The sequence below is a fragment of the Nothobranchius furzeri genome, chromosome 7 (assembly GCF_043380555.1).
Source record: "Nothobranchius furzeri strain GRZ-AD chromosome 7, NfurGRZ-RIMD1, whole genome shotgun sequence".
Lineage (NCBI taxonomy): Eukaryota > Metazoa > Chordata > Actinopteri > Cyprinodontiformes > Nothobranchiidae > Nothobranchius > Nothobranchius furzeri.
In genome coordinates this window covers 79,219,438-79,238,593 of record NC_091747.1, presented here as the reverse complement: position 1 = coordinate 79,238,593, position 19,156 = coordinate 79,219,438, and the positions used below count along the sequence as shown (strand labels likewise).

At 45.9% G+C, this 19,156-nt stretch overlaps 2 protein-coding genes across 10 annotated transcripts in view; both read left to right on the top strand.

Moving 5' to 3' along the window:
* Positions 1–719: 719 nt before the first annotated feature.
* On the top strand, positions 720–11,807 carry melk (maternal embryonic leucine zipper kinase). Of its 4 annotated transcripts, none has more exons than XM_015954151.3 (18): positions 720–855; positions 1,079–1,171; positions 1,246–1,331; positions 1,624–1,740; positions 1,823–1,966; positions 2,509–2,577; positions 2,654–2,746; positions 2,964–3,062; positions 3,155–3,223; positions 3,470–3,568; positions 3,714–3,800; positions 3,928–4,053; positions 4,495–4,656; positions 4,814–5,087; positions 10,435–10,531; positions 10,631–10,787; positions 10,912–11,015; positions 11,106–11,807. In XM_015954151.3, the coding sequence occupies exons 1-18, from the start codon at positions 735–737 to the stop codon at positions 11,281–11,283; spliced, it is 2,175 nt and encodes a 724-aa protein (XP_015809637.3). In that variant the 5' UTR covers positions 720–734; the 3' UTR covers positions 11,284–11,807. The 4 variants fall into 4 exon arrangements, with proteins under 4 accessions (XP_015809637.3, XP_015809638.3, XP_054607512.2 ...); XM_015954152.3 differs by having other exon boundaries at positions 1,076–1,171; XM_054751537.2 differs by having other exon boundaries at positions 746–820; positions 1,076–1,171.
* Positions 11,808–13,674: 1,867 nt separating this feature from the next.
* LOC139070818 (uncharacterized) overlaps positions 13,675–19,156 on the top strand; it is a 31,671-nt gene continuing 26,189 nt past the window's right edge. For 2 of the 6 annotated variants that reach the window (XM_070553825.1, XM_070553826.1), the window contains exons 1-5: positions 13,677–13,755; positions 13,904–14,070; positions 14,185–14,240; positions 14,331–14,377; positions 14,644–15,025. In XM_070553825.1, the coding sequence (XP_070409926.1) occupies positions 14,198–14,240; positions 14,331–14,377; positions 14,644–15,025 (472 nt within the window). In that variant the 5' untranslated portion in view covers positions 13,677–13,755; positions 13,904–14,070; positions 14,185–14,197. Of the gene's footprint in view, positions 13,756–13,903; positions 14,071–14,169; positions 14,241–14,330; positions 14,378–14,643; positions 15,026–19,156 lie in introns of all 6 variants that reach the window. The other 4 variants (XM_070553828.1, XM_070553824.1, XM_070553823.1 and 1 more) reach the window with 4 other exon arrangements.

Here is a 19,156-nt window from a genome sequence, read left to right as displayed (position 1 = left end):
TCATCTTTACAGTGCTCTGACGCCCACCTTTGGGATGAATTAGAGCAATGTGTGTGCCGGGTCAAATGTGATCCGTAAACAGAAAAAAAAAATCTGCAAACACTAAAACATGTGGAAAGCCTTCCTAGATGACTGTAAACTTCAATGGAATGCCTACATTTTCATTCACTGATTAGGTATGTTGTCCCAATACATTTAGCAGCAATGTACTTATAGCTTTTCCCTTATCTTTGCAAAATGGCTTTGTAAGGATTTCTGAGAGGCTTGTGAAAGTTGCTCAAAGGAAAAGATGTGCAACAAATGTGTTAATTCTTGAAGTAGTTAATTATTGTTGGTGCCTAGTGTACCTAATTTGGAAAACACCACCTAAGACACCACAAATTGATTAATAAGATGAATAAACTAAAGCAGCTGGCTGCTGGCTCAGGCTGAGGCCACATTATCATTCCACGAAAATACAAATTACATTCAAATACAGATTACACAGATGGTCTTAACTATGGATGAACACACACACACACACACACACACACACACACACACACACACACACACACACACACACACACACACACACACACACATATATATATGTATTCTCATTAATTTACTTTTTGTTTGTTAATAATATATGAATAAATAATCATTATCTTTTACTTTAACTGGCAAAGCTTTGTTTGTCGGCTGCAGTACCGCGGTTCACCGCCAGGGAAAGCCCAAACCGGAAGCAGGAAATGCCATCAACGTCAGTGCGAAATTCAAACTTGCTCTACCAAACATCCCTGCTCCAGGGTTCTTTTGTACGCTCCAACAGCCTATGGTCCGTGCTTTTTCCCTTCTTTTTCACTAACTCCGGTAATGTACCATCGTCGAGAAGAGTATTTCATTTATCTGGACATATCTTTCAATACAGATACTATAGTTTGTGACTTATATTAGCATAAACAACTATTGGCTACGTTTTACGCATTTTGTTTGCAACTTAGCCTTTAATGCTAGCGACTGAGAAATACATTTTAATACATTTACCAGTTTTTATTTCAACATGTAGGTGATTTGAATGTTTCTCACTTAGCAGTGAGGATTTTCATAATGCCTGTGGAAAGAACGGAGCACCGTGGAGCCGCAGAGCTTCACAGATATTATGAGGTTTATGAGACTATCGGTTCAGGTAAACGCCACCGTCTACCTGTGCTTGTACCATTTCTCTCCCGGCAGTTGTTCTAAATCATGTTTTTGCTTCAGGTGGCTTTGCCAAAGTCAAGCTGGGTCGACACATCTCCACGGGAGAAAAGGTTGCCATTAAGATCATGAATAAAAAAGATCTAGGGGTGAGTTTAAAAGAGATTGTTTTGTCATTGCTCTGTGTTTAATCACAACTAAAAGATCACAAACGTTTGACATAAAGCTGCATTAATTTAGTTGCTGAATTCCATGAAGTAGTCTGATTTTTCTTTACATTTATGGCAAATAAATTAATATTTTAAAAATGCCAGTAAAAGCCTGTCAAAGTTTCAGTTCTCTGTTTGTTACATATCTGATCTAGATGACTGTTGTTAACGAAGTATTTTATACCTCTCACCGGCACCATACAGCGATAAGAAGTGTGTGTTTTCTCCACAGGATGACTTGCCTCGTGTGAAGGTGGAGATCGAAGCCATGAAGAACTTAAGTCATCAACATATATGCCGACTATATCAGGTCATAGAGACTTCCACGCAGATTTTCATGGTGCTTGAGGTGAGGACAATAACGGATGACATAGAGCATGTTTGAGGAGACCTAACCTATTTAAATCACTTGTATTTTCCCCTTGTCTCAGTACTGTCCTGGTGGGGAGCTGTTTGATTATATCATAGCAAAGGACCGACTGTCGGAGCAGGAAACCAGAGTGTTTTTCAGGCAGATTGTGTCGGCCATGGCTTACGTCCACAGCCAAGGATATGCTCACAGGGACCTAAAACCGGTAAAAATAAATTCATGTGTGATGTGACAAAAAAACAACATCACTGTAAATGTTTATAATCGGCTTGTGTCTTTGAATTTTGCTTTCAAGTAGTCAGACTTTCTAGTAATCCTTCATCTTGATCTGTTGGTCTTCAAAGATCTGAGAGATGCTTCCCTTCTGCATAATCTCATTTAATATCGCTGTAGGAATCACCTCAACTAATCAAACAGTTTTCTTTGGTTTCGTCGCTTGGCTCTTTTCTAAACACAGCATACTTTAAGTAGAAACGTTTCAGCTGACACTGGCTCCATCCTCAGAGCACAGAGTTAATTAGAGTTAAAGAAAACATCAGCGACACAATGTTCCATCTGAAAATGGTCCGTGGCTTCACTGAAGAAAATTCTACTAAAAACAAACAAACAAAAACCTTTGCAGATGTAATGTACAAATTAATCATAAATAATAAAATATTACCAGTCTGATTCCTTGGAAACAAATGAGTGACTCCTCTTTTGAACCGTTGTGTATATTTCTGACTTTAATGTTCATTTCCACTTTAGGAAAACCTGTTAATTGACGAGGACCATAATCTGAAGCTGATAGACTTTGGCTTATGTGCCAAACCTAAGGTATGTTGGGTTTTCTCTGTCAGACTGATGGAAAAATGCTAAATCTAACGTTCTGATGTGGTTGCTTGTGACCTAGGGAGGTTTAGGTTATGAGCTGAAAACGTGCTGCGGCAGCCCCGCTTACGCTGCTCCTGAGCTCATCCAGGGAAAAGCATATATTGGTTCAGAGGTAAAACACCTTCGTTTCAATACATAGTTTTCAAATTTCTAAGATTTATTTCAAACCAACTGAGTTAATTTGTTCCCATTAAGAGCGATTATTGCCCACATGTTTCACAGTTTGGTGCTTTGATGGTGTCGCAGTGGTATTTACTGGTGCTTGACTCAGAGCAGCTGAGCTGTAGCACTCGATGCTTACACGCTGCTGTGTGATGTGTCACCTCCAGGCTGATGTATGGAGTATGGGGGTACTGCTGTTCGCACTGCTCTGTGGATACCTCCCCTTTGATGACGACAACTGCATGGTTCTCTACAGGAAGATTACAGTGAGATCATTCACGGCTTTTATTACATTTCTTGTCAGTTATGCACAGGGAAGTCCAAGACTTTAAAACCTTTTCTTTTTTATCCACATCAGAGAGGAATATATGAGAACCCACGGTGGCTCACCCCTGGCAGCATCCTCCTCCTCAACCAGATGATGCAGGTTTGTATTCTGTCTGCACGGTTGCTCTTTTGTCTTTAATCTTTTGACCCCTCTGCTTCGCTCCAGTTTTTTCTCTGAGTTCTCAAAAATAATAAAATCACTTGTAGCCCTTTAGCTGAATTACAGCAAATCCATTAAAACTGATCGGACCTTATTTTAATTTTGTTCTATGTGCATCATCATCACAGCTTTTAGATGTCAGGGTCTCCTGCCTTCTGAGTTGTAGTTTCTGTGTTTGTCCTGCAGGTGGACCCCAAGCGACGTCTGACAGTCCGACAGCTGTTGGACCATCCCTGGGTGATGAAGGACTACAACAGCCCTGTAGATTGGTACAGCCAGCAGCCGGTACGACAGTTACATAAAGGGAAAACAGACAAGTGGTTTAGGGTGTGAACAGAAGTTTATTATGTTAGTTCTTGGTTGTTGTTCTCATAATCATGTAAGGAGAATATCCTTCAAGTATTTATGTGAGCACATTTGTTCTTTGTAGCTTGACCACATGGATGAAGACTGTATCACAGAGATGGCAGTCAACATGAAACAGTCGAGAGAAGTCACCACAGCTCTTGTGAAAGAGGTGTGTGTGTGTGTTTGCTCTGTGGTTTTCTTGTTGCTGTCAGTTTGGTCTTGTAGATGTTTGTGAGCTTAGTACAGTTTGAAGTTTCTGTGAAATAAACCCTTTTAATAGACCATAACTCTCTCAGTGGAGGTATGACGAAACCACCGCCACCTACCTGCTGCTGCTGACAAAGAAGCGGAGGGGGAAACCTGTCCGTCTGCGTCCCGAGCCAGCCTTCTGTGAGGACTCTCCTTTGCATCAGGGACTCCAGGTAGAAAACAGCACAACACCTATTTTAGGACGCCTTCTCAGTTCTGAGGCTGTGAGATTGTTCTAATTAATATTTCGGCTCTAAACCATCACACAAATGATCAAAAATTATTAATAAATTGCTTTGGATGCTTTTGTTTGTCTTTTGGGAAAAATACACCAGCATCATGTGACGTTAGTCAGTCATGACATTTTTAGTTGTGACCCTTACACACCGTGCTGTGGTGCAGCTTTCTGTTTGTAGTTTATCAGCTCAACCCTGCCACTTGCTGACAAAAATCTGTAGTAGTGGTCTCCTTAACATGTGAACTCTAGAAAGGCTTTTCCAACCTAAAGAGAGGCCGTGCTAAAGTCATTCTACAGGTTTTTATCCCTTCCCACGGTAGAGCAGCGCTAGTCTGTGCTTCCATGTAGAGTTTTTACTTTTACCTTTTTCTCCCAGACAAGAGGAGCTCTTCAGTACTATGAGGATGACGATGCCGTGATTATTGGATCTTTGGACCTTTGCTCAGATTACTTTGAAGACTGCCCGTGGGTCTCGGTTCAACAGCACACACCCCAGGGGGTCAGAGGTCTGCTAGATGGAAACACAACCAGAGAAATGGCACGTGGAGCTTTTTGCTGCTTCTAATTGTTTCAAACGAAGACAGAATTCAAAGTTTGTCACTTTCAAGGAAAGAGGGATCAAATTCTAGAGTGTACCAGATATTTAAGTGTAAATATATTCTGACACCAGCTGTTTCCCTTTTATGTTTCTGAAGAGGGTGGTGTCACCATCAGAAAGAAGCGTTGATACCAGTCCGTTGGCAGAGAGGGGGAGGGTGATGACGAAACGCCACCATAAGAAGAGGCAGAAGGAGCCCGAACAAATGGGCGAGAACAAGGAGAACGTCGCTGAAAAGAAGGTGGTGGAGAGGTTTGCCCTGCCTCCCCCCCGCACCCCCGTGTCCAGTAAAAAGAGCACACGCCCACACAGGAATGTGTTGACCACGCCCAATGAAAGCGTCGCCAAACCCGGCGTGGGAACCCCTAGAGGTTAGTAGAATTTCTGGGTGTCAGAGGTGGAAATTTTATTTTGTAACAGTTTGTTCTTCCAAAGATTTAATTAAAACCTTCCAACTGTCCCTCCCTGCATTCATTCATTCATTCCCCTCAGTCTCTTGCTGGCCTCCAAATCACAAGTGTCACCACAACATGCTGCTCATTTACAAGTAAATTGTCTTCTGGTAATAAACTTATTTGTTGAGACAGTTTTTTACTGTTGTTCTTATCCAGAAGCCTAATTTTAGTGATTTAGCTGTCATTACGCTGCTGAGAGTGGACACACACACACACACACACACACACACACACACACACACACACACTTATCACTGTCAACTCAAAGGTGAGCTAATCATCAGGAAGCTAATTCTGTTCACTTATCTGTAAGTGAAGGGCATTAATATGAATGGAGATTCATTAAAGCTCTAATTATTTGTCACTGCGACGTTTCTGCTCACACATCCAGCCTCGTTAGCTTTTGGCCAAGAGCCGCAGAAACTGGCTGCGACTGACCCAGTCGGTGTTAAATCCTCCGCTTTCTGCTGCCTCTTGTTTAGTGAGCTGCAGTCATGTTACTGCCTGTGACATGCTCGTACACACACACACACACACACACTGGTCTGTGTACGCCCATTCCCAGGTGTATGTTATGACAGGTGTAGCTGTCTCCTCCCTTTGCTCATTGTCCCACATGGGCTGTAGTGACATGTGTTCTCTCACCGCTGAAGCTCAGCTGTGTGTGTGTGTGTGTGTGTGTGTGTGTGTGTGTGTGTGTGTGTGTGTGTGTATTTGAGGCTCATTTTAGTTTTGTGCTCACAAAGTCGACCAGCTCCAAAGCTCAGAGCATTTACCTGAACAGTTAGGTATTTCATTTCCTGCAGGCGGAGTTGATGAGGTTTCGCTCTAAGATCGGAACTATATGAGAAATTCTTGCTTTTAAATAAAGCTGCATGTGCTTTGGGACACTCAAACCCCTCTGTGGTGGAGCTCCCAGTGATCCTAGGAGCTAAGTTGTCTGAGGCGTTATGCCTCTGGTAGGGTCACCCATGGCAAACAGGTTCTGGGTGAGGATCAGACAAAGAACAGCCCATAGACCCCTCTGGAGCCAGGCCTGGAGTTGGGGCTTGATGTCGAGCGCCTGGTGGCTGGGCATTTACCCATGGAGCCTGGCCGGGCACAGCCCGAAGAAGAGACTGTTTCCCCTTCCCATGAGCTCACCACTCGTGGGAGGGGCTAAAGGGGTCAGGTGCATTGTGTGTCGGGTCTTAGCCGAAGGCAGGGACCTTGGCGTTCTGATTCCCGGCTTCAAAAGCTAGCTCTCGGTATGTGGAATGTCACCTCTCTGGTGGGGAAAGAACCTGAGTTGGTATGCGAGTTTTAGAGGTTCTGGATAGATGCAGTTGAACTCGCCTCAACGCACGGCTCTGGCTGCGGAACTAGTTACCTCAAGAGGGGTTTGACGTTCCACCACTCTGGAGTTGCTCTTATCGAGAGTGAATAACAGGGTAGCCTCCGTCTGCTTATGTGTGGGCAACGACAGTGAGACCTGGAGAGGTGTGGTTGGGAGCAATGGCTCCCTTGGAAGGTGCGTAGGAGTTCGCCTAACCGATCAACATGTTTTTTGTGGATTTGGAGAAGGCGTTCAGCCGTGTCCCTTGAGGGACCTCTTGGGGGGTACTCCGGGAGTATGGGGTACCAGGCCCTTTGATACGGGCTGTTAGGTCCCTGTATGACCGGTGTCAGAGCTTGGCTCTGCATTGCCGGCAGTAAGTCGAGCTTGTTTCCAGTGAGAGTTGGACTCCCTGAGGCCCTTTGTCACTGATTCTGTTCATAACTTTTATGGACAGGACTTTTTGGCACAGCCAATGTGTTGAGGGGATCCATTTTGGTGGCCTAAAGATCAGGTCTTTGGTTTTTGCAGATGATGTGGTCCTGTTGGCTTTATCAGCATGTAATCTCTTGTTTTTGTTGGAGCAATCCGCGGCTGGGATGAGAATAAGCTCCTTTAAATCCGAGACCATGGTTTTCAATCGGAAAAGGGTAGAATGCCTTCTCCAGGTCAGGAATGAGGTTGTGCATCAAGTAGAGGAGTTCAAGTATCTCAGGATCTTGTTCACGAGTGAGGGAAAAAATTGAGCATGTGATCGATAGGCGGATAGGTGCTGCGTTTACAGTACTGCGGGCATTCTACCGGTCTGTCTTGCTGGGCGGATCTGGAAGTCGAAGCTCTCAGTTTACCCTTTGATCTACATTCCCACCCTCACCTATGGTCACAAGGTTTGGGTAGGGACTGAAAGAACGAGATAACACAATGGAGGCTCGTCCAGGATACAAGCGGCTGAAATGAGTTTTCTCCGCAAGGAGTCTGGGCTCTCCCTTACCCCCAAATTCCACTACCTCCGCTCCGCTCTGCTCCGGTCCGCCCCCGCCTTCCGCAGCCGCTCGCTTCCGAACTCAATTTTTACTGGTACCCGCTCTACAACGGCTCCGCTCCGGTGCGGAGACCTGAGGGGTGCAAACAAGCATGCGCGGGACTTTCGAGATTTTGCGATACAGTCCGAGCAATAAACGCGGAAGTTAGATCCAAACACCCGTTGTGTGGGAGAAGCATCGAAATGAACTGTTTAATCTGCCCATCATTCGTGTTGAGACATCAGCAGTGTTTGGATCAACAAAGTGTGACTACTTTGATAGAGGAAACTGTATTTATGGCTTATTTTTGTGCATTTAAACTTCAGCCGCCATTGATAGTTGTTAAAAGTTGTTAAACCTGTTCATATGAAACAAAAAACACCTTTTGTTTATCGATTTATTGTGAAAAACGGAAATTGTGCTTGCTCCTTTTCCTGTTGGGTGGTTGTGATTTCTGTCCATTGACTGTGGAGGTGCTCCGGCGTCCGGCGAAAATAGGATCGATTCTATTTTTGCCGGACGCCGGAACAGAGGGCGGCGCACGGCGCCGCACTGCCGGAGCACAGCCGCAGTAGTGGAATTGCTCTGATTGACTACAACGGGACCGATTTTGCTCCGGCGTTCGTGTCGGAGCGGAGCGCAGCGGAGCGGAGGTAGTGGAATTTGGGGGTTAGAGATGGGGTGAGAAGCATGGTCATCCGGGAGGGGCTAGGAGTAGACCCGTTGCTCCTCCATGTTGAGAGGAGCCATTTAAGGTGGCTCAGGAATCTGGTCAGGATGCTTCCAGGATGCCTCCCTGGTGAGGTTTATTGAGCACGTCCAACTGGGAGGAGACCCAGGACATGCTGGAGGGACCATTTCTCTTGGCTGAACCAGGGAATGCCTTGGGATTCCCCCAGAGCTGCTGGCCCAAGTAGCTGGGGAGATGGAAGTCCGTGCCTCTCTGCTTAGGTTGCTGCCCCCGTGACATAAGCGGTTGAAAGTGGATGGATGGATGCAGAAAGAGTCAAACTCAGGATTTTTATGGGTTAGAAAGTGAAGCGAGCCTTCCTGAAAAAGCAAAGTTACGTCTTTACAAAGTTACATATTTTCCGGAACGGCCTGTGTTCAGAGGCTTGTGATTCTGACAGGGTTGATAATAGGGCCGCACGATATTAGGAAGACCTGCGAAATTCAATTACAGTAATTAATATTGCGGTGACGATATTACTTGTGATAAATACAAATTTAACTCGGGAACAAAAATGATCAAAAACAAAAAATCATCAAAATGAGAAAAGCTAAACATGTGAGGAAAGGGAAAATGAAAATAAACAAGAAAAGACAATCCGTGGATCCCGGGAAAAGCAGAATCGGCAAAAAGAGCAGAACAAAGCTAACTCAGGTGTTTGCTAACCATCTAAATGAAGTGCTGTCCGCCTCGGGGGCGTGCCTCTAACCTATGAGAACCCACCTGATTGGTCAAATGGTTGAAGAGCTCTATTTGATTTGTTAAAAAAAAAACATCATGTTTTCATTCGACAGTATGCATTATGTTTAGCAAACATCTGAGCTGACCATTCATTGCGATATTTTTCTGTTCTTTGCGATGTGTGTTACGACCTCACCTAGGATCCGGGCAAAGCAAAATAAAAGAAGGTAGAAGAAGGACCGGGGGATTGTAAAATAATAATCTCTTTTTAATAAAGTAAATGGAGGGGATATAACCACCTCACAGGTTTATACAAGACACTGAAAGGAACTCGGGAAAAATTCCTGGAATAAAACACAACAAAAATACACAGCTTTCTGGTTTAGCCGGAACCTCAAAAGGTTAACATTTATAAGGCGGGTGTTCTTCTTACCAAAGGTTCTCTTAATACTGTAAACGTTTGCTAAAGTCTAAACCAAAACAAACTCAAAACCACCCGCTCAATGATCTGGATCACGTCAAACTATAACGAGAACTAACAAAGCTATAACCACCGTTTGGCAAGTGCAGAGGATCTACCTCAGACTAAATGCACTCTCTGTAGTTCTACCAGGCAAAAGTCTCAACAGGAGCGTGGAGCAGGGAGACGACTCATGGGTAGGAGTTGCTCCCTGAACTGCAGATCTCACGGCGTCTTTATCCACTCGGCACAGATAAGGTAATCGGTCATTATCTCCTGCAGCTGCGCTCTCAGCGCTTCGACCGGAGTTCCTGGAGGAAGTCACTGCAGCGAGTTCATTGAGGGGGAATCCCCGACACCGTTGTCATGGAGATGAGATGCTCTTCCTGGCTCTCAACCCCTGACAGTTTTCTTCCTTCTTGCTCCGTTGCTCCACATTGAGTATGTCATATAAAAATAAAATGAAATAAACACAAGTAACAACCACATACTCACTTAAAGACCCCACTAATGGGGACGTAACAATATGCATATTGTGCATGCTGATATTGCGATAACGATATATTTGCGATATATTGTGCAGCCCTAGTTGATAAGCTAAGAGCTAGGCCAAGTGACATTCCACAGCACCTGTCCGTTATCTAAATGACTCTCTGGTTATTTCCAGGTGTGAATACTAGCAGCAACAAAATGTAACACGATGCATTCAGGGGTTGAATCCTGCAGGAATTCTTCAAATTTCTGCTGAATAACCGAATAATGCAAACATTTTAAAATCATAAAGATTTATAAGATAATAATGCTCACTTTAATTGCTGTAAAATCTGTGAGTGTGTAATTTATTTAATTTGGTTTTGGCTGCTTTCTGACTAGCCATTAGCTCATTAAGCCCCCTAGACACACACTGTAGTTCAGGAGGTTATCAACTACAGGTAAGATTGTAGTTATTTTACACGAACACACTTCAGAAGGCCTAAAGTCAAGTGAACTCCCTTTAGTTTCTACAGGTTGCTTTCCTGTGGTCCTTTATTGTCCTCTTGTGTTTTGTGTGTCAGCTGGTGACAGTTCACCAAAGGAGAAGAATAGAAAAAGAGCAGCGGAGAACAAGGATTCTGCAGGAACGGAGATGCTGACGTTCAGTCCAGAGAGGAGGTGAGTGGACGGCAGGACGGATGAAGGCTCTGAGGGGTTTCAGCGGAGACTGCTGGGTGATGGAGGTTGGTGTTATGTGAGGTCATGTTTGCTCTCCAGGTGTCGGTCGCTAGATATGGCTGCTGCAGGAGACAGTGGAAAGAAGAAGAAAGGAGGGAAGGTGTTTGGCTCCCTGGAAAGAGGCCTTGATAAAGTGATCACCATGCTCACCCCGAGTAAAAGACGAGCTCTGCGTGACGGCCCGCGAAGGATTAAGGTATAATCAAAACAACCTGTCTGTCCTGCATCATACAAAAACACGATTAAAACGGTTTATTATTCATACGTTAACACATATCTGCTTTTCAAAAGAATTGTCATTGGGCTGTCTCTTCTCATAGGCTCAGTATAATGTGACTCTGACCAGTCAGACCGATCCAGATCAGGTCCTAAACCAGATTCTCTCCATCCTGCCTGAGAAAAATGTTGCCGTTACACAAAAAGGGTAAGACCACACATCTGTTCTTCTGCTTCCTCCTGATCAGATTCTACGGTTTTGGCATTTATGTGTGTGTGTATGTCACCTGTTACACAGGTATACCTTGAAGTGTCAGACATGGGGAGACTTTGGTAAGGTGACCATGGCGTTTGAGCTGGAGGTGTGCTTGCTGCAGAGACCAGAGGTTGTCGGGGTTCGCCGCCAGAGGCTAAAGGGAGATGCATGGGTTTACAAACACCTGGTGGAGGACATCCTTTCTACGTCCAGAATCTGAGTCCGGCAGGCTCTCAGGAGGATCCCTGCCTGTTAGTAAACAGATGCTGCTTTCTATCCGTAACCGGACTTCACAGAGCCACACTGGAGTTCAGACAGGAGAAGATGTGCATTTGGAGAAGTTCTTTATTCCTCTGGAATAGTTTAATATCTAGAATAAGATTTATGAAGTTTACATGATTATCCCATTTTGTTTTATGTATTTTACTTCTTTTTGCTCTAATGATTAAGCTATAAGTTCTCATGAGCTAATTAAACGTGTATGAAATGTAACACCACACCTTTCAGTCTCTAACTGTTTTCCTGTCTTGTTATTCCACCCTAAAGGTGAAGCACTTGACTGAATAACACAGAGAAAGACTTATTTACTATCGCTGTTTATTTTAACGTGTCTGCAGCTGTTTCATGTTGTTTTACTGTCATTTGTCTGATTTTATCTGTATCTTTTATCTTCGCTGTAGCTTGGTGTCTGAATTTTTTATTGACAAAGTAAAAGGAGCAAAAATAAATGGTTTCTGTGTTTGAGACAGCTGATTGTAATATGTTTTCTCCCTTCACATCAGATGTTTATTACTCATTCAGCCGTGGTGTCTTTACACTGTCGTCCTCCTCCCGTTCTTACAGGCTTCGGCTGAGATTGCCGTTTAGTTCAGTAACCACTGAAATATTAAAAAGATGCTGGATTGTCCTCAGGATTCCATGAGTCAGCAGAAAACTTTGATTTAAAGATTCCTGAGTCTATTCTATTTTGCATGTTAGATTTTTATAATTATGGATTTGGAAATGTGGTTTAGTTTCTGTCGGAGCAGCCCCAGACCATCACACTGCCACTGTCGTGTTTTTTTGCTATGTTTATCTCAAATGCAGTGTTGGTTGTAATGCAGGGTATCCGCGGGTCCTTAAAACGTCTTAAAAAGCCTTAAATTAGCTTTTCCAAATTTAAAAAATCCTTAAAAATGACAAATAATCCTTAAATACAGTTTCCAGAGGTCTTAAAACACCCAATAAACAAGATTCTTTTATTTCTATAAAATTTTCGTGAATTTCTAGTTGGTGTTCAGCGTTTTTTGTGTACGATGTTGGCGTAAGCGGAACCGTACACATTCAGTTGGTTGTGAAAGGGGGCTATTTTTAGATGAGCACGTTAACTGGGGAAGTTTAATGGTAACTGGTTGGCTAATCCCACGATCGTGGCGTGGTAAGCACCGCTTCCAGGCAACAGCTGGAAATTATAGCTTAAATGACCCGCACTTGTATAGCTCCTCTCAGAGTAAGGACTCCAAAGCGCTTTACACAACAGAGTATCATTCTTCCATTCACACACATCCACACACTGGTGTGGATGAGCCATGATGTTGCCACAGCTGGCCTGGGGCGCACTGACAGAGGCGAGGCTGCCGAGAACAGGCGCCACCGGTCCCTCCGATCACCACCAGCACGCAAGGTGGGTTAAGTGTCTTGCCCAAGGACTCAACAGCAGAATTCTCTGTCCGGAGCCGGGATCGAACCTGCAACCTTCTGATTACTGGACAACCCGCTCAACCTGTTGAGCTACTGCTGCCCTGCTTAAATATCTTAAATTTGGTCAAAGTGGCCTTAAAAAAGGTCTTAAAAAGTCTTAAATTTGGCTCTCTTAAACCTGCAGATACCCTGTGTAATGGGACACATGTTTTAAACAACTCCACTTGTGTCTTTAGTTTGCAGAATATTTGACCAAAAGTCAAAATGTTTTTTTTGTGGCAAATGTGAGATGAGAGGCCATTTTTACACCCACACATGACCTCTGAACTAAACCTGAACCAAGTGAGTTTTTAAAGGGTTCTTTTGTTTCTTTTTGAAGTCTTTCAGCCTTTTTTATGTTGTCAGACAGGTTCTACCAAAGTGATTTATTTGTAGAAGTCTAGTTGTTTACTTTGGGTACGGCTAGTAAAACTGAATTCAGCTTTGCAGATAACGTAGTTCATCGTAGTCGGTGATTTCTCAAATGGGTCCGTTATGTTTACATAGATTTTTCCCTTTGTGAATGAATCTTTGAAAACAGTTTTGTAAGTTTGCTCTAACCAGAAGAAATGCCCTTCACAGTGCCGTAGCTCTGACCTAGCTCCTTCAAACTGCAGCCATCTATTGTTCTTCTATAATTCTCCCTCTGTTGTGTTTCCAGACAAAACGTCAGTGCTGCAGCTGATTTGTGGCAGGTTCTCCTTGGTGTCTCAGCAGGGAGGAAAAGGGGTAATTGTGGGTTCAGCTGATAATAAGGATGGGGTTTAACCTAATGGGAGTCTGAAAGATGCTTGGAGGTGAAATGATTATTTTTTTTATGACAGAGGTGAAGGTTGGAGTGTATTTTCAAAAATAAAAGCCCTTCTCAGTCCACTCCAGTGGTATAATGACTCCTTCTGGGAGCAAGTGAAAGACACTGAGTTATGTCTGAACTGAAGAAGCTCTTGTTTCTGGAAAGGAGAAGATGATAAAAGTAAACTAATCTTTTCTTTGTGCACTAACTTTCTGTGATTATCTTTAACCAAATGTAGTTATTTTAGCACAAATGTCAGGTTCATTAATTATAAGTTGAATTAAATCTTGACATTGCGTGGCATGTTTGTGTCCCTCCCTTCTACCAGGTGGCGCCTGTATTCCCTGAACTCAAACTGGAGCCGGTCATCAGTTCCTGATTGTTTCAACACCAGAACAAGTGGGCCTGTGTCACAGAAAAAGAGGATTAGTTGATTAAGTCTGGAAAGACTTTGCAGAGCAGTCTGGTTTTGTGGGAGTGAGTCATCTCTGTTGGGTAAGTAAAATCAACAGTGTTGCTGAGCTGGCGTGTGATCAGACTGACGTTTGACTGTGGTCTTGGTGGAGTTCAGACAGATTAGTACAGCTGTTGCAGTTTGGTGTTTTGCAGGTTTCTGTGAAAAATGAGGCTCCTTCTGGCTGTTTCTCTCATTCTTCTTTTTCTATGTGAGTTTTCCTTTACTGTTTCTCTTCCGGTAGGCATATGTGCCTTTTGTTATTTTGTCGGCGCGCTTGTAAACTGCTTATTTTTTGCAGGGCTGCAGAAGGCCCAGAGGTCAAGCACCAGTGGAAATGTTTGTGAGGTAGGTCAATGAAGACGTGCTGTAAACTCTTCTGCTCTGCTGTAAATCTGAGGGATTAGAAAAAGAAAAACTAAACTCAAATCTCCTTCGGTTTAAGAGCATTCACTATGTTTTAGTTTTCTAAACCGCATCAGTAATCAAATAAACAATAAGAACCTGGGCGGATGAAGAGAAACTCAACCCTCCAATGACCAAACAAGGACTCTGTTAGCTGCATGTAGAAAAGTAAGTCCAGCTTTCTTTTTCTTGTACTTTTCCACTCCTAGGCCGTATCCCTTAGTGAGGCGGTGGTTTCTGTCCTCCTATCCCCTCTGTCTCTGTACACCTGGATGACCTCCACGCTGCTCAGATTTGTCGTGTCCCTCCCGTCTCTTGTCCTCGGTGCTCTCCATCAGTCCCTGCTGCTGATCCTGACTGTCCCTTGGTGTGTCGCCATGATCCTCATCTCCCTTTTTCTGACGTGCCTCCATGTTGTCCTGTACCTGCTTCACATGGCCTTGGTGGTGGGAGTGGTGGCCATTTCGACCCTCATGCTGCACAAGAAGTCTGACCGCGACGCTGTGAAACAAAATGAAGTAAAAACAACATTCCATCAGATGAGAGTAGAAGATTTTTCAAGAAACACCAACATGAGGCTTAGTCATAAAGGTGCACATGGTTGATTTAGTTGTTCTCCTTGTGAATTCCTCCCCCCCCCCCCCCCCAAAAAAAAACAACAAAAATACAACAACTCACCTTCCTTGTTTTGAAACTGACTTTACCTTCATTTAATGAATGTGAACCAGTGGCTGATTTCCTTTGCTTTTTTAGCATTTATTCTGTGTGTAAATTGGTTCTGAGACTTTTTATATGAAAGAAAAATAAAGACACCAGTGTGAGTCCCTGTGATCTAATTGAGGGCGAAAATATATATGCTACTTTAACAAACGGCCTGCCGTTGTCCACTTATCCATCCCTCTCATTTTCTCTCTCGCCATCGTAAAATGTGTCCTCCCAATTATCTGAGGATTGTTGTGCTGCTTTCCCCGGCCGATCTGCAGCTGTTATCATTAGATGTGTCTGTCAAATGGAGATGAAGAGCAACAGAAAATATCCACGGTGTGTCAGTGCTGTTAATGTGTGCGCGTGTATTCGTTGGAGGCTAGCGGTGCAAGACATTCGAACCACATTCCTGAAAAACACTAATAAAGGGAGTTAACAGGGAGGGAAACTACACGAGACAACGCATGTCCAACCAGTAAACCGTGTGTGCAGACAAGCTCCGGCTCTCAGGGAGGAGGGCAGAATATCAACCACTTTTATCAGAACTCTTACGATGAAGGATGAACTTTGTGTGTCTCAAAGACTGAAGGGAAATGAGGCTGGATCATGGAGTTTTATTACATGGTTGTGGCATCCTAATTAGCATAAAGACTGGCCTGGTCTACTCAAGCAGAGAATTAAAAACCTTAATTGTTCTGTCAGCCTGCCTCCCTCTCCGCCACCGTCGGCTTGACTTCATTCCACTCAGATTTGTTTCCTCCCACTTCAGTCTCTGTCTCATCTCTGCCTTTGAAGTAGCCTGCATCTGTGCGGTTTAATTGTTGATGGTAAGTGAGGAGTGGGGTGTTTATAATTGTCTAGAAGAGACGAGGAAAAGAGGATGACATGGGATTGTTTGCAGGAGCGGGAGGGCGAGGCATGGAGGTCAATCGTCAGTGTGAGAGATGCAAATGTTTAGATTAGATTTTTTTAGTCCAACTAAACCCAGTCTTTCACTTAAAAAATAGAATAAAGATATTTGCAAATAAGAGTGAAAAAAAAAACTCCTCCTTGAACCGTCACCTTATCGTGGTGGAGGAGTTTGAGTGCCCTAATGATCCTAGGAGCTATGTTGTCTGGGGCACTTAGTGCCCCTGGTAGGGTCTCCCATGACAAATTGGTCTTAGGTGAAGGGTGAGACAAAGAACGGTTCGAAGGATCTTTCATGGCGGTTAAAACGAAGAGTCGGAGTACCCGGCCCGGAGGGTTACCGGGGTCCCACCCTGGAGCCAGGCCTGGGGTTGGGGCCCGTGAGCGAGCGCCTGGTGGCCGGGCTTTCGCCCATGGGGCCCGGCCGGGCCCAGCTCGAACCGGATACATGGGCTCGTCCAACTGTGGACCCACCACCCGCAGGAGGAACATGAAGGGTCCGGTGCAATGCGAATCGGGTGGCAGACCAAGGCGGGAGCCTTGGCGGTCCAATCCCCGGACAAGAAAACTAGTTTTTGGGACATGGAACGTCACCTCGCTGGCGGGGAAGGAGCCGGAGCTTGTGGCAGAGGTTGAGCGGTACCGGCTAGATATAGTCGGACTCACCTCGACACATTGCATTGGCTCTGGAACCCGAGACCTGGAGAGGGGTTGGACACTCTACTTTGCTGGAGTTGCTCCGGGTGAGAGGCGGAGGGCTGGGGTTGGCTTTTTGTTAGCCCCGAGACTCTCTGCCTGTGTGTTGGGGTTTACCCCGGGGGACAAGAGGGTAGCTTCCTTGCGTCTTCGGGTCGGGGAACGGGTCCTGACTGTTGTTTGTGCTTATGGGCCAAATATCAGTTCAGAGTACCCACCCTTTTTGGAGTCCCTGGGACGAGTGCTAGATAGTGCTCCATCGGGGACTCCATTGTCCTGCTGGGGGACTTCAATGCTCACGTGGGCAATGACAGCTTGATCTGGAGGGGTGTGATTGGGAGGAACGGCCCACCTAATCTGAACTCGAGCGGTGTTTTGTTATTGGACTTCTGTGCGCAGTTTGGCCATAACGAACACCATGTTCGAACATAAGGATGGCCACCGGTACACTTGGTACCAGGGCAGCCTAGGTCACAGGTCGATGATAGATTTTGTAGTCGTATCATCTGACCTGCGGCCGTATGTTTTGGACACCCGAGTGAAGAGAGGGGCGGAGCTGTCAACTGATCACCACCTGGTGGTGAGTTGGATCAGATGGCAAGGGAACATGCCGCGTAGACCTGGCAGACCCAAACGCATAGTGAGGGTCTGCTGGGAACGCCTGGCAGAAGAACCTGTCAAGACGGTCTTCAACTCCCACCTCCGGCAGAGCTTTGACCACGTCCCGAGAGCAGTGGGGGACATTGAGTCCGAGTGGGCCTTGTTCCACTCTGCGATTGTCGAGGCGGCTGTTGCTAGCTGTGGTCGTAAGGTGGCCGGTGCCAGTCGTGGTGGCAACCCCCGTACCCGCTGGTGGACACCAGAGGTTCGGGGAGCCGTCAGGCTGAAGAAGGAGGCCTACAGGGCGTGGCTGGTCTGTGGGTCTCCGGAGGCAGCAGACAGGTACCGGATAGCCAAGCGGGGTGCAGCAGTGGCAGTTTCCGAGGCAAAATCTCGGGCGTGGGAGGAGTTTGGTGAGGCCATGGAGAAAGACTATCGATCGGCTCCAAAGAGGTTCTGGCAAACTGTCCGGCGCCTCAGGAGAGGAAGGCAGCAACTCGCTCACACTGTTTACAGTGGGGATGGGGAGCTGCTGACGTCAACTGAGGCTATAGTCGGACGGTGGAAGGAATACTTTGAGGAGCTCCTCAATCCCACCAATGCGCATTCCGAGGAGGAACCAGAGCTGGGAGGCCTGGGGATGGACTGTCCGATCTCGGGGGCAGAAGTTGCTGAGGTAGTCAAACAACTACACAGCGGCGGAGCCCTGGGGGCGGATGAGGTTCGTCCTGGGTATCTCAAGGCTATGGATGTTGAAGGGCTGTCATGGTTGACACGTCTCTACAACATTGCGTGGTCATCGGGGGCAGTTCCTAGGGAGTGGCAGACCGGGGTGGTGGTCCCCATCTTTAAGAAGGGTGACCTGAGGGTGTGTTCCAACTATAGGGGGATCACACTCCTCAGCCTCCCTGGAAAGGTCTACGCCAAGGTACTGGAGAGGAGGGTCCGATCGATAGTTGAATCTCAGATAGAGGAGGAGCAATGTGGTTTTCGTCCTGGCCGTGGAACTGTGGACCAGCTCTATACCCTTGCAAGGGTGATGGAGGGGGCATGGGAGTTTGCCCAACCAATCCACATGTGCTTTGTGGATTTGGAGAAGGCTTATGACCGTGTCCCCAGGGGCACCCTGTGGGGGACGCTCCAGGAGTATGGGGTGGGTGGCTTTCTGTTAAGGGCCATTCAGTCCCTTTACCAGAGGAGCGTGAGTTTGGTCCGCATAGCCGGTAGTAAGTCGGACCTGTTCCTGGTGAGGGTTGGACTCCGCCAGGGCTGCCCTTTGTCACCGGTTCTGTTCATCACTTTTATGGACAGAATTTCTAGACGCAGCCGTGGTGTGGAGTGTGTCGAGTTTGGTGGCAGGAGAATCTCGTCTCTGCTTTTTGCGGATGATGTGGTCCTCCTAGCTTCATCCAGCTCTGACCTTCAGCTCTTGCTGGGTAGGTTCGCGGCCGAATGTGAAGCGGCTGGGATGAGGATCAGCACCTCCAAATCTGAGACCATGGTTCTCGACCGGAAAAGGGTGGCTTGCCACCTCCGGGTCGGGGGAGAGGTCCTACCTCAAGTGGAGGAGTTTAAGTATCTCGGGGTCTTGTTCACGAGTGAGGGTAGGAGGGATCGGGAGATCGACAGGCGGATTGGTTCGGCGTCTGCAGTGATGCGGACGCTGAGCCGATCTGTCGTGGGGAAGAGGGAGCTGAGCCAGAAAGCCAGGCTCTCGATTTACCGGTCGATCTACGTCCCAATCCTCACCTATGGTCATGAGCTTTGGGTAATGACCGAAAGAACGAGATCGCGGATACAAGCGGCCGAAAT